General features: G+C 42.5%; 1 protein-coding gene across 2 annotated transcripts in view; it reads right to left on the minus strand.

Annotated features, from left to right (window-relative positions):
* GPBP1L1 (GC-rich promoter binding protein 1 like 1) overlaps positions 1-25,269 on the minus strand; it is a 602,443-nt gene that overhangs the window by 559,669 nt on the left and 17,505 nt on the right. For both annotated transcript variants that reach the window (XM_069642387.1, XM_069642388.1), the window contains exons 2-3: positions 14,206-15,300; positions 13,645-13,764 (exon numbers count right to left, since the gene is read on the minus strand). In XM_069642387.1, the coding sequence (XP_069498488.1) occupies positions 13,645-13,704 (60 nt within the window). In that variant the 5' untranslated portion in view covers positions 13,705-13,764; positions 14,206-15,300. The remainder of the gene's footprint in view (positions 1-13,644; positions 13,765-14,205; positions 15,301-25,269) is intronic.

Genomic DNA, 25,269 nt, shown 5'->3' on the forward strand with positions numbered 1-25,269 from the left:
CTTTTTGTCGGGGGTGCAGTGAAGTAGGTACCTGGACTCGCATCTGGTGGCAGTGTACGGTCCTGAAGTCCTTCTAGGATGTGATAAATAAGGAAATGAGGGGCATCTTTGGCCCCCAGGCAAAGAGGGGTGTTGGAGGCCATGTTAGGCCTGTGCAACGTGCTGGACCCCTCGCTGTCAAAACCACAAAGGAAGGCCTATATGATACTCAGTGTGGCAGCGCTCTTAGCACAAAAATGGAGGCAACCCTCGATACCCAGCGAGCAAGACTGGATTGCTAAAATCTGGGACTTTGCCGCACTAGAGTGGGCAACCTATTCTGTCCAGGGGGACAACAATTTAGAGTGGAATGTGACTTGGTCTTAAATTACCTACATAAAGACAAGGGAACAATGGTGCCCCCAGAAACAGACTGTTGGACATTCTATGAGTAGCAATTCGACATGCCCTGTAAATTCCCCTCAGGAAACTCATGGCTCTGCGATCCTTTGGAAGGGTGGGGGGGGGGGGTGGATTACAATTTGAAATGCCAATTAAAAGCAAATATTAAAAAAGAAAATTCTAAAATAGCATGGACTGATCGAACGCATGAATGTACTACGTGCTTACCAATGAGTTCTTAATAGCATGACCACTGGAGAAGCCACACAAAAGCTTCTGCATTAGGTTTCACATTTTTAGGATTTTTACCAGTCTGACGACTTGTCCTAGCTACTTGATCGATTTGGAAACCAGCTTATAGTTCTCGTTTTAACACAGTGCTAGCCCTTAATCGAACCTCAATTAGAGTAACAGGCGGGGATGACTCATTGACAAGTAGCCACTCCTAACTACGCACAAAATACTGTGGTCGCTTTCAGTTACCTCACCAATTGTCATCCTCACACTATTTCCAAATATCATCCTCACACTATTTCCAAATACGCCTCTTAAAATATAGTCAAGTGTTGACACAGCGGTGTCCTGTTGTGCCAAGTGAAATTAGGCAGGGAATCGCCCACCTCACATCCCTTCCCCAAAATGTAAATCCCACAGGTCCATTTCATCACGAATACGCTGGCATCGCTATCTAGCAATAACAGGCGTTTTCCTACGAAGCTGTGACAAGTAACATGCCTAGTCTAAGCATTCACAGTCAGTCTCCAATGATTATCATGAGTGCCACACGTCACCTATCCAATGTGATCGCAATCCAGATAATGTAGCCAAAACTGAATCTAATCCATTATTTTTTGGGTTGAAATATACATTCAACACACAGAATTTAATGACCTGTGTTGCCACTTCTTGCCAGCACAATTTCACCATCTAGGTCATGCGAAAGTGAAGCAGGTTTAATCATGGTTATTCCTATATTGGTATAGAATATTGTTCCTAACCACACAAAACGAACCCCCAAACCGTCTCCCCCAAGAACCTTGGTGAGCTCCCACAGGACACGTCCGGAAGCCATCAGTCAGCAGAACGTCCATAAGGCAAGTTTCCTGCACACAGATAATGGCATATTCCACGCCATACACCTTATCAAGGGACTTTAACAAGTGCGAATGACCCCTGGAATTCCATGATGCCAATTTAAAAAGGTGTGCATTTTACTATGCACCACCGTACCCACTCATGAAGAGAATTCAGTTTGGGGCCCAATCTGCTACCGAGAGATTAGCATTGTGGCTCCATCTGGGTGGTCGAAGTAACTAGCTTCCACTTTATAGGTTGTGTACTGATGCTGCGCAGCATAGCCTTCTCCTTCGTGTGACTAGAATGTGCCATTTTTTAGATCAGTGCACAAGACACCTGAAAATGGCAGGCCAAAAGGCAATTAGGAAGATAAGGAGAGGACTTGAGCTGGAATCAAGGGAAAGCAGATATGACTAGTAGCAGTGTTCACATGTCAGCTGGAAGCCCATTTAAGATTACTTTTAATAAAGTACCACAAAAGAAACGTGTAGATCTTCTCTGATGTGCAGGCTACTGCTTGCATATGCACTTCCATGACCAAAGAACTCGTGGAGTTGCTAAATATAGCCTTCCAAATGACCACAGAGTGAGTCTCTCTCTCAACTATAAAGTGGGACTACAATGGAGTTCTGCCAGCTCAAAACATGCATGAGCGAGTGGCGACTGATGGAGGTCAAAATGCAGTTCCAGTAGTAGAGGTCTCCAAGCAAAAGCAACTCTGAGGAGGTCTTTTAATAACGACTCCCGTTTCTACCTTCATAATCCTCCCTTATTTCCAACACATTGGGTTGGAGTCATGCACTTTATCGAATGAATACTACAAATAAGTGTAGCAAACTCTTCACCGTTAAACAGTTCATGTCTCTGGATTAGAGGCATGTGCACGGTCAAGAATGAGGGAGTAGAAGAATACTCATTACATTAGGATAGTCCCTAATATTTGTTTTTTGTACCATTTTTCAGACACCACTTAGTTTGCAGGACTCCTAGTTAACTCAAGCAAGAACGGAGTGATGTAGTAGCAATTATGCTATTCCAAGATAAAGCATTCATCCCACATTTTAATGAAATGGGGCTCAATTGATGTTCTTTAATTTACACACGCCATCAAGCACTTAAAGTAGTGATCATCTACATGGACAAGACTGCCATAGAGTATATCTGAGTGGGAGATTGTATATAAAGAATATGCAGATTTGATGTAAACAAGAGCACAGAGACCATGCAGAGTGACACAAAAATACATGTTGATTCAGAGTCCCGATTTACTGTTTTGGTTCATTTGAACCAGCTAGTAGGAAACACCAGTCACTTTGGGCTACCACTGCTTATTGGATCTGCTTACGGAGGAGTTTTGTTGCCCTAGCATACCAATTGTAAATCGTATAGCTTTTCCATGAAACTTGTAAAATACATAATTAACACATTTTAAAAAACATACCGAGAGTGGGAATCCCCAAACCCTTCCAAATCTCTTTACATTACCTAGGTCTTCCTCACCACAGATTGATTAATTACACCAATTTGTGGGAGAGGTTAGTGCCCCTCCACCAAATATTCACCTGCCACCACCGACCACCAAACCCTGGCACTGGTTGATAAGTTTCAGACAGCATACAAAGGCAGCTAATAGGTTGTTGGCCCCGGTATTCAGGCACTAACCCCTTACAAACCTCACATCTAAATATATGGCAGCGCAACCTGCAGCAGCATGATCATGTGCATTGCGTAGGTGTGAAAGCCCAGGTCAGCCTGCAAGGGAGTCTGTGGCACAGAATGCTCATTCAGCAGGGGGGGGGGGGGGGGGGAATGAGGGAGGGACCCTCATCTGGGTTTACAGGAGGGCCTATCATTTTGTGTTCTGCTAACACAGGAATGCTGGCCTGGCAATGCTATCATGATGTGATCAACCGACTCTGCTCCTCTTTTCTACATTGTTCTGCTACTACACTGACCCTTTTATTCCTCGAGTTTCCAGTATTATTTTACAAACTATCCACATCACGCTGCACAGGGGCCTGTTCTGGCACCAACAAGGCTCTGGTAATAAGCAAGCCTGCATACATATTCTTCTCAGCCCCTCTATGCCCTTCGGTTGCAGCGCACTATACAAATATTAAAAATAAAAAAATAAGCGATACAAATGGTTCTGAACTTGGGTAGGATCATGCAGGACTCTATGCAGCTGTCAACTACAACCCACGTGCTAAGTGAGCACAGTGCCAAGTCTCCGAGCCAGACAGACATTAGACTGAAGCAAAAGAGCTTACCCATTCAGCCCCAGCCAAACGTTGTTTGAGAGGGAAATAACTCATTACAAATCCGACAATGCATTACCTGAGCAGTGCAATCCTCCAACTCAATACATGCTCAGGGATATTATTGGAAAGAAGAAAAAAAATATGTATTTTTTTTTTAAGAATGCTTTGAGGCTTCACACAGGACAATATTGTTTTCTGCATTAAGAGTTTACTTGTATTCAGTTCACAAGCATTGCTCCCATCTACACCCATGCTCATGATCTCTCAGCCACAGAGAGATCCAAGCTCATAAAGCAAGACTCTGCAGATAATAAGTGCTGCAATAATTGCAGCATAACTGCTCTGCAAGAATGAAACTGAGAAGTGCATGGAGAGTGATGCTGATGAATCAGGGGGCCAGCAGGGCGAGGTACGAGAGGGTGAAGGAGTTGATGGAGGTGCTGCACTGACAAGTGGATGTAGGAGGGAATAGAGTTGGTACTTTGCTTTTGGGTGAACTCTTCAGAGAGGACAAGTACTAAATGGACATGAATACTCAAAACCTCTTTAGAGGAGTGTTTACAATAAAAGGCCAGATACTTTGTTAGCCTAGCAGCCAAAGTGCTGAATACTCTTCTAAAATGAGCATCAACTTGCCCGGTTATCTTACAAGCTTAATAGCCTAAAACCATCCTTCCAGCATGGGACTGACATTTCCGTTGAGTGAATACCAAGATACCCCTCTTTCCACAGAGGAACTGCAGTCTCTGGAAACAATGCCCAGGCCAGTTATTTGTGTCGCTGGCAGATCCTCGGCCCCTCATTTAACCCATCCTTACTTTAGGCTACTGTTTTCCCATTCATTAGAACCCATAGAACCAAGTTTGCTACATGTGACCCTGTGTAAATCCACAAAATATAACCTTACCACAGGCAAAATGTTGCAGTTCCTTGTTTGAAGACAAAGGACAATTTGCACCTACGAGTGACCTGCTTTAGGTCTCTGGGTGAGTGAATCCAATAATGTAACAGAAGTTGGTAGGTATTTCATGTATTCAACTTCTTAATCCATTCATGTGCCAGGTTTTTTTTTATTTCTTAAAAGCTTTGTAATTATAGGTTGTTAATCCAACAGCACATTTGTCAGAGAATTCTTGAGCTTGGCCTATGCTACCAATGTGTAAACTAGGGGGTACTTCGTGGATGCATTTGGCAGGTCTCAGACTTCGGTGGGTTGACAGAGGGGGGTGGGGGGGGGGGGGATCTGGGGCGGGGGTAGAGATCTGGAAGGTCAGGTTGAATCATTTAGTTTAATCTCTACCAGTTTGTTCCTCACAAGTTGCCTACTGCTATCTAAATCCTCAGACGTTCTTTTGGCATGTAATCAATTTATCACTCCCTGGTCAAATCACCAAAAGCCATCCTTCCTACAAGTAACTACCCAAATAGCCTATGGCTACTCTTCAGAACCAATTCTTCCTTTAAGTAAATGGCTCATCAACTCCATCAGAGCACATTCTCCCAACATAACTTGCGCTGTATAGCACTTACTGGTGCAGTTCAGAATTTGAATTACTGGTGCTCATGGAACTTCGTCCATCTGCAAACGCGCCAATGCCATTCTTCCTACAGTTGGCAGACTTGGACCACTGAATTCTCACAACCAGTGGAGGTTTAGATTAATGTTTAAAGTTTAAACCCAATGTGCAAGAGCATTTTAGTATAACGCGAGAGAACAAACTAACCACAAAGGATTTGGAGTGGAGCAATCTGTGAATGCACCATTGTAACCCAGCACCATTCCATACTGGTTGCATCAAAGTACCATACCACATGCTCCAGTTTGTTTAGGCCATGGGGCGAGAATAAAAAGACATGGCACTTAAAATGTTCATACTGGCCAGGTGTACCACCAGTGTAGCCCTCCCCATCACAAATCAGCGACTCCCCTGATCCACACTTCAACAGTCATGCCACTTTCTTTCACTCACACGTGCACCCATACATTGCAACCTGACACCGCAGTTAGACATGCCACAAACCCTTGCTTGCACGCATAGCAAACATACATAAAGTGGGTTTCAGCGTAAGCAGTCAGCTGCATGCAGCTTCTGATGGCCTTCCTGCTCCTACACACCATGCAGACAGGAATCTGTGGGGTGTATTTACAGGCCCCAACAGAAATCCCTGTCACCTGAAAAACGACATTAAACCTTGCCACCAAAAACAGCTGAGCTTTGTTTCCTTGGCACATGTGTGGCAAGCACTTGCACGCTGCATGGAAGAACAGCCCTGCGTTTGTTTTGTTCCATTTGAATGTCAAAAAGGTATGCGTTCCTCCAAAAAACAGCCTTGTTTTATTAATTCACATGGGCCAGGATTTCTACATTGCACCCCAACACAGCTTTTGTTTTCCTTTTCATGTGAAACGCAGCACTCAACACTACAGATGGGGGGGTGGGGGGACAAACAAAAAACTGCTTGGTTTTTCCTTTCTATCCCAGTGTCAAATCAAAAGAACCCTGGGCCGTACCCCTCCTCCTATGAGCAAACAGTAAATGCAAACCCACTCAAAAAGGACAAACTAAAAGAAGATCCCATGACAAACATTAAATGAAATACGGCTTGCTCACGTATAAAGGAAAATCAGAAGGACGTTTAAAAGCCAATGTGAAACAATAGCTTTTATTTGCACAGAAATGTCAATGGGTGGGGGTTTGGCTACGCAATGTACTACGTTTGTCCCCAAGATAGCAGTCACCTCGGAAAAAAGCTCAGAATACCAGTAAAACCTGTTTTTTGGGCTCAGGCACAAAACTCAATTGAAAGCCTGACCTCAAGTCGCACCAATAAGTGAACCATTGCGAAATGTTGTGGCGGAGGGCTTGATGATCCTCTGCTCTACCAGACTAGAAGGCAGTACTAGCAGGGAAGACAAAGAAAGCAAGTGTGGGTAGTGCTTGACCAAGAAGTGCGAGTTCCTTTTGCACCCACTCCCAAGGACAAACTGACAAACTTCAAAGGGTCCAATTAAAGTCGCAAGCTGAGCCAGGGGGAGACATTTGGCTTGGGGGAGGTGGAGGATGACAAACCGCCCTCCCATATGTGACAGATCCTCCAAATTGACATAGGATTTAATCATCATTTTAGGCATTTTTCCCAAACTCAGAATAAGAAATAAATATTTTTTTATATGTTTCCATGTGATTTCCAAGCGGATTTTTAGAGACCAAGTGCGTGTTCCTAGGATTTTGTGAACTGAAATGGCCAGTAAAGATGGAAAATTAGAGTATGAACATGCTTAATCATTTGCAGATTGATAACTATTATGCTTTTCATGAAAAGGGCAAAAAAGGTGCCACAGGGCCATGCTACCTCGCAGAGTTGGCGATCAGCTTTTCTAATTCCCAATGACCCCCTGAAACCACCCATCTATTTCTTATGGCGGTGTCAGTTGGAAGTTATGATACATAACTCAAGTTTTGATAAAAAGCTGACCTGGGAACAAAGAACGATAATAAATGACAGACAGATGATGTGCTTTCCCCTTGAACCAATAAGGTCGGGGAGGGGGGAAGCGGAGAAAGTAATGATGAACTGTCCTATCCCAGGGTAGGAGTAATTCTAGAGTAATTCCCCCCCAGATTGTAAAATAAATGATGTCATGTGGGTTATATAAGGGGGGGGGGGACTGTACTAGAGACAGGAGACAAGAATCCGTGGGGGGGGGGACAGGAGAAGGACAGGGAGGAGGCAGCTGATCCCATCCAAGGGGGTGCAGAGACCAGACCCTTGCTTAGCTGTCCAGAGAGTCCTGAGATCCAGCTGGCTGTCCAGAATCCCAAACCAAGGCTTACTTTTGCACGTAGCAAATAACCCCAGTCCCAAATTGCACACCCCTCTCCTTTTGTAACATAAATCACATTAAAAAAAAACAGCCAGTATAATTCATCCACATTCCCACAGAAGAATCTATATATCAGCCTGTGTGCGTTAGCGTCTCTTTTGATAAACCTTTCAGTTGTCCGTATAAATCCTTAGTATCATTTGGAAATAAATCAATTAATTCTCCCATTGAAATTCACGTTCAAAATTGTTATTCGAAATCAACACTTTTGTCGAGTATTTTACTAACTATAGTCATTAAAGTATAGCCTCAGAGCTAGTCTCCCGTCACTGAAAACCGAATGTGTCAGCGAATTGTATGCATTCCCCACAAATTCCTAATTTGCATCTGTCCCATGGAAAACCTCAAACCTTACCATTGAGAGCAATGCATTGTGCCTAGAATCCGGTTACGTGCCTCTGTCCTTGTTATTAAAAAACAGATTTCCGATTTTGAAAGCCAAGCCCTTTCCTTAGCTACCTGTCATTACAAATCACATGAAAAATGAATTTCCATTTGCTGCTTGCATTTCTCTTTTGCATTTGCTGGCTCCCCAAAATCGATTTTCTTGCCTTGTGTCCACGTTGCCCTGGTGTACTAATTAGTAGTCTCCAAGCTTCCCCATCTCAAGTCTAGCATCACGAATTTCCTTTCTAGGTGTCCCATAGCAGTTGTGAGTTTCTGGGCGAGTTACCATCCAAATCTGATTCTGCCGCTTTGCTCCAAAAAGGGTTTTTCTTTTTCTTTTGCGACTTCCCATCTTGGGGTGGTGGGCTTTAATCCAAATTTGATTCTTTCTATCCTTACTCCTTGCCATTGCCTTCCATTTAAAGGGAATTAAGTTAGCTGATGTTTGGGGGTGAGTGTTGCAGTGGGAGTGATTAACCTTGGTGCTATCATTTGCATTAAAACCGTTATTTCCTCTTTTGTCATTAAAGATCCATAACTGTTAGGATTTTGAACCCATTATTCTGTAGGAATCATTGCATGTGGTTGCCCCAACATTGGTGGCTGTTGTGAAAAAAAAATTTGAATAGGTTTTCCTTTTTCATTAAATCATAAATGAATAAATATCGTATTGATACACACCGGCCTGATTTCTAGTCCATTGTGACACGGGGCGTTTGTAATTGTCGGGTGCAAGGCAGGTTGGGGCAGACTCAAAACGAATCCATGGTTTATTAAAGATAAAACTCGTTTTTATTGTGTGCCAAGTTCATTGTCGGGGAAGGAGTCCCTGGCTGGAGTGTGCCTGGTTATAAAACTGACAAAGCGGGCAGTGGGGGGGGGGGTTGTCAAACCGCTCCCATTTGGTTTTCTGGAAATGCCCAGTGAAGCCAGAACAACAACATCCTGCGGACACAGGCCATTGTAATGTGCGGGGAGGCAAAGTTGCACTCCTACACATTTCAGCCTGCAGGAGTCCATTCTGCATGGCCAATGAGAAATTAACACATTGATTTTTTGATTGAAACAAAAATACCTGATAAGAAGTGACCCAACTGTTTTCAATAACTTATGCAGATACCCTAACCGGTACTTGTTATGGGGGCGGGGGGGAGGGGGTAGGGTCCATGAGTACATCCCCAGAATCCACATTTCCTTCAGGGGCATATGCTCCATCCCCTCCATATATCAGTAGAGCGAGCCACCCATCCTTCACTCGTCATGCTTTCCGCCCCCCCCCCCCGAACCAATTATTTTAGTAGGTACATTTATGTTAACCATCTTTCCTTTGAGTGAGACGTCCAGAATCTACCAGGTGAAATCTAGCATTTTACCCTGGCGACAATACTCAGAATCCATCCACCCTTATGGGCAACAAATGTTTGTCCATCAGCAATCTTCAGTCCCCATACCATTGACAAACCCCTACAAGTCCAACAATCTTTCAGGTGGCAGGCCACAGGTTTTTGTGACTCCCTTAACTTCTACTTTTGACAGGTAAAAGCTCATCGCACAATCCTCACTAAATCCATCCTTCCCACAGAGGACAGGTCCTGTGTTCCGTCCTGCAGGATACAACCATATTGTCACTGTACACGGCTAATTTGCTTTGCAATTGGGACTAGAAAATTATTTGACAAAGTAGAAATTTACATCTGGCAATATTGGTGCCCCCAACATTTCAATGGGGTTTTATCCAAACATTAAAAGAAAGGCCTGAATTGACTTATGCAGTTAAAGCATTGTTAACAGCCCAATCAAGCCCTGTTAATGTGGTACGTTCCCCAGTACTCCCGGCCATGCCTGCCGCTCCAGCTATTCTAATGGTGTTCGTTATTGGTTCTTCTAAAGCACACAAACATAATAAAACTATAAGAATCTAGAAAGTATTTCAGATTGGGTAACAGCCTGGAACCTTCTGTTTAAATAAGTGACGTGTGGCTAGCAAAATAAGCCCTATAAGGACAACATCCCTTACAGAGCAAATGCCTGCTGCCTTTGTCGTCAAATGCTCAGATTACCAACAATCAACACTATAAGACACTAGGCCTATAACAAATTGCAGACAAAGCCCACACTTTTTTGGCATGTATGCCTGAGATTTATAAAGTGTGAACCTAGCTGGGAAGCAAAAGTGCGCAGAACAAAGTAGGGTGCACGAGTATCAGAGGTAAAGAGGGTGCGGGGTAGACCGAAATAAGGTTGGCTGGTGCCATTAACTAGACATTATTGAATCCTCATTAGTGAGCCTATGCACAAGCCAAACTATACTTACTGAGCAATCATTTTTCTCTCCCGAGTACCACTACTTGGTGACAGACTAACAATATGCTCTGTTTCTTACACCATCTAGAATATCAAGTGGTATTTATAAATTGCCAAATCAAGGACTGCAGCAGGGCTAAACCGTTCAAGGTAGAAGCATTGAAAGCACTCAATACTGGCGGGCACTCCCAGTGTCTGGCTCTTAAGACAATTGTAAATATTCTAGCTATAAAGAAAATGCATTAGTTTACAGTTGAGTGCACACACCAAAGCACCGCAGGACAGCTCAGCTATTCCAAAGTACACCAAGAAAGGCAAGACAATCCAGGAAAGCCTGGAATAAGATTTAATGCTACCCAGTCAATTTAATGAAAACATTAGAGTGGTAAATTTCAGCGAGAACCAGAATACCGAGAAAAAAAATAAACCAAGTGTAGTGGGGTCAAAGGGTTCAAATGGGTCGGGATGGCGTGGCGTTAAGGGAGGAAAAAATGAGGTGCTTGGGGTGTCAGTCTAGAAAAATTAGATGCCCCTTTAACAGAAGGCAATGTAGGATACTTGGTTGGCCGAAGACCAACCGCCTCATTTTCAGTGTTAAGAAGATATAGTTATTAGTCATTATATAGTCATTAGCTTAACTAGAGTGGAGCCATTTTAAGATGACCAAAATCGCCATTTTGTATTCTCTTTGTTTTCTCCAACGCTGCCTCTTTGCCTCATGTAAAACTGCTATGCTGAGATATTATTTGCTTCAATGGTCCAAGGTTGTTAAAAGGCATGTTGAAACATAACGCCGTAAGCCAGACAGAAATGCCCTGTTCCCTCCCTCACGTCTCCTTGGAGGCGAGGAGCAAGGCATTCTAATCAGTACACAGATGCCAGCGAGTCTCCCTAGAAGAATAGCAATGTACGAAACTAATATTAAAAGGTTTAAATTATGTTCTTTGCAGCCCCCCTTCTTGAGCACTGTGAGGGCCCCAGAGAGAAAGCTGACCTCTAGATCGTGAATAGAAACCAGGAGATAGCAAGGCCTGGAAAGCGCCCTCCCCTACGCACAGCTTGTCCACGAAAACAGAAGCGTTGTGTTCTTTAAAATAAAGACTTGTGTCTGTAGGTCCGAGATTATAAACTGTTGCTAAATATAATGGTCTTAGGTGCCATATTCGTCACTATGGTCAATCATCGCCTCCAATTCAAAGGGAATGAATTAGGGGCGGCATCAAATGTGTCATTACTGATTGTAAGATGCTAATTTTGTATATATGTTACTGATGTACGATTCTCGCGTCCTCCGAGGTCTGTTAGACGCGGGACGTGGGACCATTTGGCCAACTGGGACTATTTAGTTTGCAATAAACCCTAGATTTTGTGTCTGGCGTTATCAGTTTGTGTGTGGTGATAGTGTCTTGTTTCCACATTCGAGGGTCCCTCAGGGGCCCCTTCAGGGGGAGGGGCTGTCACCAAATTTAAAAAAAAGTGATTATCAGTATTTTGTCCACAATGAAATTTACCACTTTGGTAAATTTACCAGTTGGTAAAAATCGCATAACCGACTTAACTACTTACTTAAGGGACCATGGAACAGGACTTCATGAAGTAGCCTATTTGGCACTTTTTGCTTTGCAGTCTCACAGTGCGTCAGATTAACAATTTCGATTTTCTCCATCTCGGGAGGATACCTCTGGGGCAACGTGCTCGCCTGGGAAGCAAGACGACACGGACCACCACTGGTTCGATCTACGAGTCTGCACTTAGAAACCTCTGGGTTTTAAGTGCATTATAAATACATATCTTTTAAATACACTTGCAATCCAAAAGTTCCTGCCCAAGCCTCCAATCATGGACAAGTAGACACCACACTCGCAAGCTGCTAGAAAATGTAAATAAATGCTTTCCTATATTTGTTGCATCTCTTTCTAGAAAGAGAAGCAGAGTGCTACCATTCCCTGAACCAGGAACACAATTTGTACCAGTCTGACATTCAACTGCCTGTGCACAGTTCATGATTGATCACACAAGACTTGATCATACATGCCTTCTTTGGTATTATGCTTGCTAGTCGGCAGGTATATTTTGAGGGCCGATACAGCCATCACAGTTCAACAAATGTGGCCCCTTGGCTCTTTACGCTTTTCTAGCAGCATTATTTCCACCTCAGGGCAAGCTACTAAAGTCTCAATCAGGAAGGGGGGATACAAAATATATCGGTTATCTGTATTGCATTTATGATTCGTTCAAACATGAATGAGAACTTCATGGTCAATGGTTTCAAAAAAGGTACAGATGCAACTAATCCTTCTGCAGCAAAGATTTAAAATGATTTCCAAAAGGCGAAAGATTGTAATAATTTCTGAGGGTAAGAGAGTTCAAAAAAGATACAGCAGATCAACGAAAAAGTAGAGATCTGCAGTTTCAGCTGCTAATCAGTGTCCCCAGACCATCAGCGTTACGGACAATCTTTTTGAAAAATGTACTGCCTTATTAAAAACCCTTAAAACAATCTGTTGTCAAACGGAAAACAAATCTTTCATGCATTCGTTATTTAGAAAACCTTTTTAAAAAGGTTGAATTGCTAAGACATGTGGGATGCAATGCCACGGCAGGTCTTCAAGCATATTGCAATGTGGTGTAAGCTTTCCTATGGCATTGCAGATCACAAATTAAGTCTGTGGCAATTCAAACTCTAAAATATCCACCCAAAGAAACGTAATAGTGGCATCAATTCATTGTTGCGCAAGACGGTTTCAAAAGTAAAACGTTAAAACTGCTTCATGAAACATATGCTTCTAATGAGGATGGGTGCATTCTTGCAAGCCTATCCATTACACCAACTGCCAGTCTAGACTTGAAAGCAAAAACAAGCTAAATAACCAGAAAGAAAATTACCCAAATTGTGGGTTGAAACCATAAAGGGAAATGAACATGAACCATTGTTGTGTGAGCACAAGCTTAAGCAATCAGAAAGCCAATGTGATGTGCCCGAGCACTCTCCCCACAACCAGATATGGGGAAAAAATGGATTTTCATACATTGGTACATGTAAAAGTAGTGATTGCAAGTGGGCAAATGCCCCGATTTTATCCTCCAATATTGGTGAGATGCTAGCCTTCAAGTGGCTAGTTAGGATTTTCAACCCACATCTGGCTTAAAATAAGGCATTTCCGCTTGGGTTTAATCCAAGCAGCGACATATTAACATCAAGAACATGTTTAACTTAAACCTTATACACCACATTGTTGCCTTTTTGATTAAGGCCCTTACCCTGCCAATTCCAGAATTAGTTGCATGGACTTGGAATTTCACTGTTAACAACTCTTGAGTGGTGTGAAATTTAACCATAGATATTACCTTTGTGGACTGAGGTGTTGAGAAATTAAGCCAGGCTGGAACAAAGTCATGTTGCGCCATTTAGGTCCAGTGTCTCCGGTTAGTAAACTGAGGCATCAAACCTCATTTCCAGATCAGCATCTACAAGGTGGGGCAAGTATGCAAAAATCAGCAACAGTTCGAAGCACATGCCCTTGTGGCTGGCTACTTTGAAACCGACTGCACCTCTCTACACTCACTTCCCCACACTGCAAACTCACTCAGACTCTGCAAAACTGAAGGTCAAATCCCACCCTCCTCCATACCCAGATTGATATGAATACTTTAACCTGCAGGAAACTAACCACTGTAATGGACAAAGAGAAACATGGAACAAGACCCCGTTTGCTTCCTACTAAAAAAAAAAAAAAAAGGTAAGCCACCCATCAGTCCCCAATTGTCAATATGCACCGTCTACCTTCCTAAAACTGTATACACATACACACCGAGATGTGGTGCTTCCGAAGGTTTGTCAAATGTCGGTTCCTTATTTTTAACTGTAAAATCTATTACATTACACAAGTATAGATCAATAAAACTTACCAAGCGTGTGCTGTTTTTTTCCAGTTGCTCCGTGTGTTCCAAGCTGAATAGTTCTTCCTTTATTTCTGCAGAAAATAAAGTAACTACCGGTTTTCTTAGGCCGTTAGGGTGTACATGTGTCTTTAAGGAGGCTGGTTTACACGTATGCACCCGAAGCTGGACTGTGTGCCAGCCACACACCCTTAATTCCTTCAACTGCACATCTTTTCAAATTTTCACACACAAGGGACGAAAAATAGGATACCTAAAAAGGTAAATGTCACATAGGAAAAGAAAGGTCTTACACGTTCACTTCATTAAAACGACATTTCTTTTTATCGAATCCGTGCAAAATCCTGTGGGGTTCACATCACCTAAGCTGCAGCCAGCATTGCAGAAAAACACTGAACGCCCTGGAAGGATACATGTGGCCAGTGGGCCTCAGGATATGCAAGCAGAAAACCAGCATCAACCTGGACCAAATTCCACAATTCAAAAAAAATAAACAACTTCGTGCCCTGTTCCAGTCATATGGTGTTTCACAGAAGTTCGTAAAATGTGGGTTCCATTTTGAAGGCTACAGTGTCTTCATTTTTATGAATGGGAGCAGTCATAAAACTAGATTAATAAAAAGAATCCTTTGAACATTCACTCCATTCTTAGTTCCCTAAACAGAAACTAAAGGCATTGCCAGTGTGTGAACCACATGTCCTTTCATCCGCAAAGATCGTTGGCTTTGTTTGAAACCGATCATCAATACGGGATTCAAGGCGCCCCTGGCAGCCTAACTGTTCATTCCTTACCGCCAGTGTCTCATTCACATTACGCAAAATGACAGAGTAAAAGATCCTTGCCTAGGACTGCAGCACATTGATGAATGGGATCCAAATCCTGGTCAAATCTACTAAAAGTCGGCTTCCTGTTCACAACATTGGGAAGAAAAGATCCACTTTGAGATCATAACAGGTTTCACTTCCAGGTTTTCAGTATCCACTATAAGAGCCCCACGTTTAGAACGCAGCATCAAATAAGGAATCTCTTCTTAACCACAACTTCAAACAGAAGGGTGGAATTCCAGTTGAAGAATTCTTCCCCAAAAAAGTTCAAACTCAAACTCTGAAAAAGAAAAACAAACCATTAATCTAGCAGAAATGATTTGAACAAATATGTCCTCATAAGCTATACGTGTTCAGCAATTTACTCACAATAAAAAGAAAATGTGCAAGAGCAAAGTCACGCCTCAGGGAATTGTATGGGTATCACTGAACCACAACCAAATAGACATACTTGTAGCTATAGCAACTAACACATGGCTAAGTGCAGCAGTACAAGCGGTTATTAGGAGTATAGAGGGTGGATTGATGCATCACACATCAAAAACTAGCAAAAAATAAAATGAAAAGAAATGACACCATACTATAGGGGTGGTGCCAGACTACCTCACTGAACACCAGCAAAATCGTAAAGCACAAGACACACATTGCAGGCAACAGGAACACGCGCATTAAGACAATTAACATGGGCATCTATAAAAGATGGTCTTTGTGGCAATGCTACTGGCTTGAGAGACTAATTATGTTATTCTCTGTGGCATGAAGATTGTAACCTACATTGATATAAATGTGTGATACGAGTTGACATTTCCTCCTGAATATAGATGCTTATTGCATAGAAGACACACAATCAACATGGTTAAAGACACTGTCATAAAAATATTAGGATCCAGCTGCATCTAATCATGAAAGACCTTGAAATTAAGTGAATATTGTATGAACATTACTGTGGGATGTTTTTACCCATGCATCCAAGCCCTACAATAAAACTGTGCAGTACTGGCATGGAAAACATCACGATGGCCAGAACTCCCCAGAGAGTGCACAGGGAAAACATGAAGAATAGGCTGCCACCCATTTTTGCCCATGTTGTGAGCACAGGAGGGCACTGCCTAAAACCACCATTGGGCTACACACAGTAGCCGGAAACCATTGGGAATGGCAATGCTGATTGCCAAAAAAGCAATTCAGAACTGTGGGGAATTAATTTTCTTAATCCCAAAAATGGTTGCATTACCAGTACTCACCACTATCAGAAAGCCGGCGTTTTAAAACCACCAGACTTTTGTGTAAAACTGCACAAATGAAACAAAACCAGACCAAGGAAAGACTTGCTAAGAGGTGGAAGAATGTAAAACCATATTCTGAAATGACTTTAAGGAAGTAATTATTTAATGTATAGGTACAAATTGTCAGTTTGATTTGAATGTAGAAAACTGGGAACAAAAAGTGACATTTAGCTGAAACCTGGCTTAGTGAAACTGGATTCTGCCTGACAACTACCCCCGACAGGAGAAACCTGTTCAGCCACTCTACCCAGGCCTAGCTGCATCCTGCTGCCCCTTGCCAAAAGGTGTTTGTCACCTCTCTGATTAGATTAGGGGTGGAGCACCTGGGAACTGGAAGGAACAGAACAATGCAATTCCCTTGACTCAGGCAAATGTTATATTGGGGGCGTCGTAAAGTGGCTTCCTCTTAGGGGAAACTGGGAGGGGCAGTGCCCCTGCTAGCAGCTGAGCTTGCGGGAAGTGGATAAACCAGTTATTCCACCCTGTGATGTGGGAAGCCACACCCCTTTTTGACCAGGGCATAATTTTAAAAAGATTGATAACTCATAGTGCGGACTTGTCAGAATTATATAAGTAATATCATTATTTTTGTGATTTTTCTGTGAACATTTTGAGAGGCGTTAGGACCCTGTGGTGTATTCTGGGGGGTTGCTAGCAGAAAATAGGGTCTCACTCCAAATGTCTGCATGTTAAAAATCTGACACTTCATCAATTAATGTCCATACTCCTTGCGCACATGTGTGTAATTTTGGGTAAATGTCCGATATTGCAAAACCAGTTAAAAAGCGCAAAATGTCATTTTTGAATGCAAGCCCCCAGGAAGATCAGAGGCGGACAAGCATGGACCATAAGGAATATATAATGTGCACATGTAATTTCAACAAATTGTATATCTGGGAAGGATGTATTTGAATCAAATATAGATTTGTGGGCAAACTGACCAGGGGAGGATCCCCTGACCCATAAACAGACCTCATCATGATGACAATCCATTTCCTTCCCCCAATCATGGGAGAGGGGAGAATTGGGCCAATGACAAGCAGAGAGGGGCAGGCTTAGCTAGGCCCAGGCACATACCCATTTCCAAAACACAAAAAGAGCCTGGTTGGACAGGTAGAGAGATTCAATTCCATTTGCTGCAGAGCATGCTGACCGACGACTTCACATCCAGAGATCCAACACTTAGACTTCCAAGCTAAACAGAGACTACAGAACTTTGAACCAAGAAGGCCCACTGCAAGCAAAAGTAGTTGTCAGCAGGCCTCAAAATCATTTGCAAACTATTCCACAGCCGGGCGAGCTGTAGGAATTCTTTTACCAAGAACTCTTGCCAGTACCCAGAAAGCAGTGTTACATCCAGATCCACTTGATCCGGACCGGAAAGCAGAGCAGTATCCAGAACCAGAGGCCGCTGAATCCAGAGAGGCTAGACCAACAGAGCAGAGCTGACCCAGATCGCTGTGAGCAGAACCGGTGCCTAATTGCCCCGCCGAGCAGACAGAACCGAAGCCGGACGTGTTGACCAGATCCGTGATGAGGCCTAGTTCAAATTTATATTGTGAGTACCTAGCAGAACCAATCTCTTAGTTAAAATAATCTAATCCAAACTATTTTCACCTAAATAGAACTGCCTCCTAGAAATCGTGTCACCTGTCAATTCTGCAGCTGCAAGCTGTCACCTGTCATTTTGAGTTTTACTTTAAATCCGAAAATCTACCTTTATTTAATCGTCCGTATCTCTGGAACCGTTTGGGCTAGGAACGAAATTTAACTTTCCTACTCCTTATACTTTTTCCGCAATCACGATTTACGCACTCTGGAAATTTACTGCGATTTTGGCTCAATTTCTCCACTTGTCAAAATAGCAGCTCCATTCTTTCCTTTGTTAAAATCCGTTTGCAACTTGGTAATAACTCAGAGCATTGCTACAGTGAGCCTGAACTAATACCAACACACATCTCCCACTCACCCTGAATCTCTAGAGGGAATTAAAATCATCGGCACATTTTCCCATCCATTGCCATCACATTTAAAAAGCATTTTGGGACTGTGTTTCAAACTCCTACCCGTTTCCTCCAAGCTTGCTGGGGGGAGGGGTGAGGGGGTGTTACTGAATTTCGTATTGTATTTGATTGCATTCCTGAGAACTGTGTGCTCCTCTTTCCATCTCCTTCCATTTCTTACATTGCATAGGGGAGGGGGGTGAATTGCCAGAGAAAAAGTGATTATCTTATCTTTTGCTAAAATCAAAGTATTTCTGTACTGCATTTTATTCCTCATTGCTTTTCCCTTGAAATCATAAAAGTATTTTTGCTACTTTATCCATCCTATACTAATTCCTCATTGATTGTAAAAGGTGCGCTAGTGCCAGATTACCCATTGTTGATCAACATCATATGTCTAAGTGTACTATCAGATATTAATTTATTATAAAGTGTGATATCTATATATTGTTTAAATTCTCAAATAAAACTTTTAATTTGCAAAACAAACCTACTTCTTGGCTCAGTGGAGTCAGGGGGATTCTAAGGGGGGGGGGGGTGTTATACAAGGGTGGTCATCCAGAGTACTGAACTAGACATAAAAATACATTAATAAGGGTTTTCCTCAGCATCCCAGACTAGGCATTGACTTGGCTGTAGTGTTGGTTGAATATAGATAAAACTATACAAGACTGATTTTTCATAAATCATGAAAATCATACAGTATAATAAAAGGCCAGAAGTACGTTTGTCCGATGCAATCATGAGCAATAGAGACTGCCCGTTTGAGGGAGATGTTGCCTTAGGAAATACATACTTCCAGATGTAGGTTTGTCCAATGCAGTTCTCTCCTCAAACACTGGCTTTCACATAGTATGGATAGATTTTGATCCGATATACAATATATAAAATCTTATATAAAATCTGTTCGAATAAACGTAGTGCCTACTTGATATGGGCAACATGCCGTTAGATTACATCTTTTACACAATTAAGAACCTTTCAACACAAAGCAAATGTATATGTACCTTTTTGAAAGCAGTGAATCAATTACTACATTTCATGGTTGAAGCACGAGTATTTTGGATGATTGTAAATATTTACTGTCAAACTACCAAAAGTAGTAACATTCAGACATTCAAATGGGTCCCATTACTGTGAATGAGGCTGACCAAGCAACATTCCTTGTTTTTTCTTTAACACAACTCGTCCTGCCGTTTGTTTTGATATGGCTATCAAATTGTGTCTGCAATCGCCCCTCTAACGCAATGACATCACGTTAAACTTATATGCTAGCTTTCTCTAGCGTTTCCGACATTACCGTCAGCATCTGCTTGGATCCAGCATTATGCTTTATCCATTGATGACAATTCACCACCAACTAGTTTATCCATATGATCATTTTGAAGTTCGATATGTTGTAAGAACCTCATACGAAATGAAATGATAGGCGATTGAGAATTCTTCTGTATACATGCGTTTTGTAGATTTCAAATCTATTCGATATTTCAGCTACCCAATAACTAGGATCACAAATTTTGCAGGTTTGACTACCACATAGCAGGTATGAGAGGAGTCTGAAATCTAACTTTTTGTTCCTTCCATTTTTAAGTAGCACATACATGTCTTTTTCCATCATGGTTCTTAATTTCCTTTTTTTTTTCTTTTACACCTGCGTCAGTTAATTGTGCTGTAGAACCACTTGACATGCCTACAGATAAGGTGGTGTATTGGCCACTTTTACACCCTAAAAATGAGAAAATAGGGAGTACAATTACTCAACATAAAACAGGGAATGACACAAAGGAGCTTGCCCATCTGCTTTTAATGTGTATGCATACAAGGGGACAAGAAATATATTACACAAATAGAAAATAGATTCCTTTACTTATCAACTACTCCCAAGTGGATTTTTTTACTAGCTAAAAAAAATCATGATACTCCCCAACTTGTCATTTCTACCATCGTACACAATGTATAAACATACCATTCTTTACATTTGGGTCAGTTTGTTTTTCAGCCTCTTCACACATGTATGTAGTTTCCACAGTGATTATAAAACAGTAAAAATTAAATGTGTAATGTCCTTCTGTGAAACATATTGTAACAATTATTTTGTACGCAATGGTAGTGTTCACCCTGAAGGACCAAGTGGTCCCAAATACATTATCCAAACATCATCTGCCTCTACAAACGAGGATTGCTTACAAGAGGATATTGTTATGAGGAATACATCATTTTGGTATTAGCCCGTTTCAAAAAACGTTACTGAATGATAAAAACCTAAGCTTCTTGGGTGCAAACAGTTTCTTTTCCTTGCCCTGGTTCAACCACTGCGTCTAAACTGGGATGCACCTTGAATATAGTAACATCCATAGTAATACAATAGTGTTGCCCGCTTCTCACGTTCTAAATAAATGTGCTTGCCACAGCAGGATCCACACGTGAAGAGAAAAAGAAAAGAAATCCCACCACACAGTTGTTCCAAGTGCCTGCGCTTTCCAACAAAAGCATTGATTTGGCAAAAATGTTATGGTTTGTGGGCTGCAGTGCCAACAACAAAGCTTCTGCAACTCTGGTTGAAGCCTTGGCCATTGACGTTGCAGCCCACAAATCAAACTGGTGCCAATTCAACCTTGACAATATAGGTCTAAATAAATTTCAGATCTGCAACAAAAGAATCTAAATTCGAATATATGATCCCTCTTAAGGTTTGATATTTATTTTCCACATCACTACCTATTCTTACACTATATCGATTGATAAGTCCCAATGATACCAATCTCTGGGGGTAAAAACAACAGCATACAAGCATTATCTAGCCCAACACTAGACAGTCGATTGCAATGTCCAACTCCACCTTCGCAATATGGTAGCAGCTATCATTTATTGAACCCAAACAGTGCTGAAGACGGAAATATAATCATTAAACATTTTCCAACTTATACACATACGTGCAAACGATTTCAGAACGTGGTGCACATGACCAGCAAAATAACTATTGCGCAATACATGCAATGTCATTAGCGCCAAAATCTAAGAGAAGCTATTGGTTACCGTTACTACCACCATTTGGATATCTAAACGATGCATAGAATAAGCAGTGTCTTATGGCAATTTGCTATATAATTGTGTAGGTCTGCAAATTCATTTGACACTTGTAACAGTTGGCAGTTTAAATTACCCCGTTTAATTAAAACAGATCACACTGCAGTCCCCTTGGCCTCTGGGCTGTCTACGCCCCATTTTCACAGCATGATCAAAAGGGGCTAATGCAGAGATCGTATAGCAGTAATCATCTCCACTCTAAAACTTCCAAATGCCTAATTAAAGAATATCTACTGCAAACAATGCATTGTCCCCATGTGTTTCAGTAAAGTTTAGGTTACTGTATCTAATCTCCATATGAACTATATTCCATTTTGTAGTGGAAGGGACATATTTACGAGTGTACACTTTTGAAAGTGTACATGATCACACCCATATGCTTTTGCTGAAAAACCTAGATCTGTGACCTGCATCTGTATTAAACAGTGCTCAACCCATGAGCTTCTCTCAAACACATGGACATTCTGTATTCATCACTATGTTGCTTTATACCAGCTCCCCTTAAAATGAGATGTTGGCAAATTGTAATGCAACACCAGGTTTGCCCAGCTCTCCGTCTGCATCGCCGTGCACTCCGTTTGTCTACTACTTTATTTCCTCTACTGAATACGCACATTTGCGATCAATAGTTCCATCGAGCCTGCACATCTACTACAATATCATACACTGTTTAGTCTCTAGAGTTCACTTTGCTCGAGGATTAGGACTGCATTGTATAAGTTAGCAACCTGGAAGGGATAGCTGGACGATCGGAAGGCTAGCAGCACAATGCTGGGAGCCAATTATCTCCCGCTTCTAGCCTAGGAGTGTCTGGTTAGCTTGAAACCAACAACTACTTTCGGCTTCCCATTCCAACAAGAGCATTTTCATGACATTAGCTAGTATTTGAGAATGTTAAGAATAAGAACTTCAAGTACACATTAAAACATGAATCCTACATAATGGTGTAATGCTTGTGCGAAAATGTTGGCGTTGATGAGCAGCCATTTTGGACACACTCTCCCATCACAATAATAAAACCTGCGCTTTTGCAGGCCTCACAGAATAAACGAGCAGCAGAAAAAACAGGGCAAGGTCACAAATATTATTGCAGAGTGGACTTACTGTGGAGAATAGTCATTATATTGTCCACTGAAGGACGAATACAGGAGTCGGAGCATCCTGCAGGTGCATAAGGGGTTCTGGAAATTAATTCAAGCGGATGGGCGCTGGGTTTTTCCGATTCTAACTGGTTTTTTTTAACACTCTGTTCCTTCGACTTGTGATCTGTTCTTTGGCCGAGGGCAGACAACTGAGAAGAGCGGGGAAATTCCCCCATAAAGGAGAGTGCATTGTATGCCAAAAGTTAGTTGGAATCTGGGTGCTGGATCCAAAAAGAAGGGCCCAATGGACACGTATACCAGCGCCCCGCTAAAAACCCTGCTGCAGCGGCAGTTGAAGATGAGGGCGCTTCGGCATCCCAGGCTACCAGGGACGACCACCGCCTCACTGCTATGCAAAATGGCTTCTTAGCTGTAAACATGAAGCTTGATGACATCGTCTCAAACATTGGCTCTTTGAAATCCAAACTTGAAAAAGATGGGGCTCGCATCACAGAGATGGAAACAAGAGTAAGCGAAGCTGAGGACAAAGCAGCAAAACATGACTGCGACATTGCACATCTACAACAAGAATTCAGCAAAGTATGCAACAAAATGCGACGACATGGAATCAAGGTCGTGCCAGAAGAACATCCAGATTGTTGGGATTCCAGAGGGCTCCTGCAAAGGCCCAATGGAACAATTTGTAGAGAACCTTTTGAAATCATTGTTTGATACCACTCGATTCTCACAGCACTTTCTAGTCGGAAGGGCGCACCCGGTTCTTGCCCCTGCAGGTCTCCCAGGGACGACAACTACCCAACCAACATGGAAAATGATAACCCCCCTCCGTGCAGCTGAGCCCCAATCCTGCGTCACGACTGGGCACAGGCAACTCCTACTGAGAAGCTGGCTGCACACAGGCGGTCGTCTACCTAGTCTTGCGGACTGCACACAGCGTACCCAGTGTTAGGGCGAATTCTCATAAATGTGCTAATTCCCTTCACCTTAGAGACCCCCAGCAACTTTGCTGGATTTTGAGGATTTTTTTTTTAACCTGGAAAAAAGAGCACAACCCCCCCCCCCCCACTCGTGTATTTTACACTTGTTTTCTTTGATTATGGAGTTTTAAGATAACTCAATGGGCATCATCTTTTCATGTGTGTTACAAAGCAGCCTCAGTGCAGTGACACAGGGAGGTCTTTTTAGACTTCCCAAAGGTTTAAATACCGTCTCTGGGATCAACTACCGGTTCCCAGAGAATGTAAGGTTAAATTGACTTCTAGTCTTTTTAAATTCCTAGACCCAGCACACACCATCTTTCTATAGAGTGTTGAGGGTTACTTAGTATCCCCGTGTCTAGAAAACTCATGTAGCAGTAAAAATGCTACCCTTTTCTATTGAAATGGCTGGTGGCAGTGGTCTTACAGCGAACTACCATGATTTTTCCGCGACGCCAACACCGTTAGCTAAAAATCCTAGGAGCCATGTTTTCCAAGATGGCGCCTTAAACCCCTTTGTTTAAGCAGTTCCTGGTCGTCTTTTTTCGCCATTTCTTTTTGCAAAGGTCCTTCTAGCGTTTGTCTCTGTGCGCCAAACTAGGTTTGGTCCCTTTGTTTCTATGACTTTGGCGGGCTTCAGGACTGAGACCGCCTCTGGCGTCAATGTCTGGGGTGGGCAGTAAGTGAGGGAGGTGTCCGAAATTCCCTGGGCTTAGTCTCCTAGGAGACCCAAATGCACCCTGGCGTGAGGGCGAGTGGCAGCTAGGCTGGAATGAAAGAAAACTGTTTAAAGGCGAGTCTTTTGGACCGGAAAGCAGAGTCGACCACTGAAAACGAAAGAACCGAAGACGAGTTGGAAGAGAACGGCTGCTGCAACTCCTGGACCGTTGGATTGCCAGGTGAAGCCCTGCTGCAGGTTCAAATTGCCAATTTCACCTCCTCAGAAGCCCCTTCAAGGACGACGTCTTCCTTCGAGTTGGTGGGACCAATCAACTCGTAACCCACCTGGATACCATTCTCGGAGCTGGTTAGGATTAACCGGGGGGGGGTGGGAGGACACCAGCTTGTGTGCTTGAATTACAGCAACTGGAACTGAAGTGATGCCATTTTGTCAGCTTTTTTCGACGATCCCGTGCAGTGCAGGAGTCGCCCGAAGAGGCTCAGGAACAGTGAGATCTGCAAGAACTGCCAGGAACCAACGTCTTCTGCTGCATCTTGTTCTTCATATTAAAGATAATGTGCCAATCAGATTGAGAGAACTTACCTCTCGCGATGAAAGTTTGTGGAACTTTCCCAACTTGCAGGCCTAATCAGCTTGTGACCAAACATATGATTCTTATCGTACAAACTACTTCTGAGAACTTTGCCAAAGACTTTACCGTTTACTGCTCTTTCCTATCCAAGACACTATTCCATTGACTTTGGCCTAGGCCTATTGAACTGAATCAAGTCCTCTAGTGAACTAAAACTTTTTGCACTGCCTAAGAAAGTATTTGTGATCTATTCTGCTAACTTGTGCCTTTGTCCTCCTATTTAAAGTGACTGAAATGCCGTTTTGCTCCTATTTCAGGAGAGCCTAATTTACTTAGAAACGTATTGGTTTGGTACTGAAGTGTATTTGTGTATATTAAGTTGCCTCCTTCTAGTGAATGTTTTCTAAATTAATGTGTAATAAATTATTAAGTGTTTTACCAAGAAACCTTGAGCGTAAGTGTCTACTTGAACCACTTTGACCGTAAGACCTCTATATAACCTCTTTTACTACTACATTCACTCGAGATAAGCCTGGCTGC

This window comes from Ambystoma mexicanum, chromosome 1q, assembly GCF_040938575.1.
Source record: "Ambystoma mexicanum isolate Mex_15411 chromosome 1q, UKY_AmexF1_1, whole genome shotgun sequence".
NCBI classification, from domain to species: Eukaryota; Metazoa; Chordata; class Amphibia; order Caudata; family Ambystomatidae; genus Ambystoma; species Ambystoma mexicanum.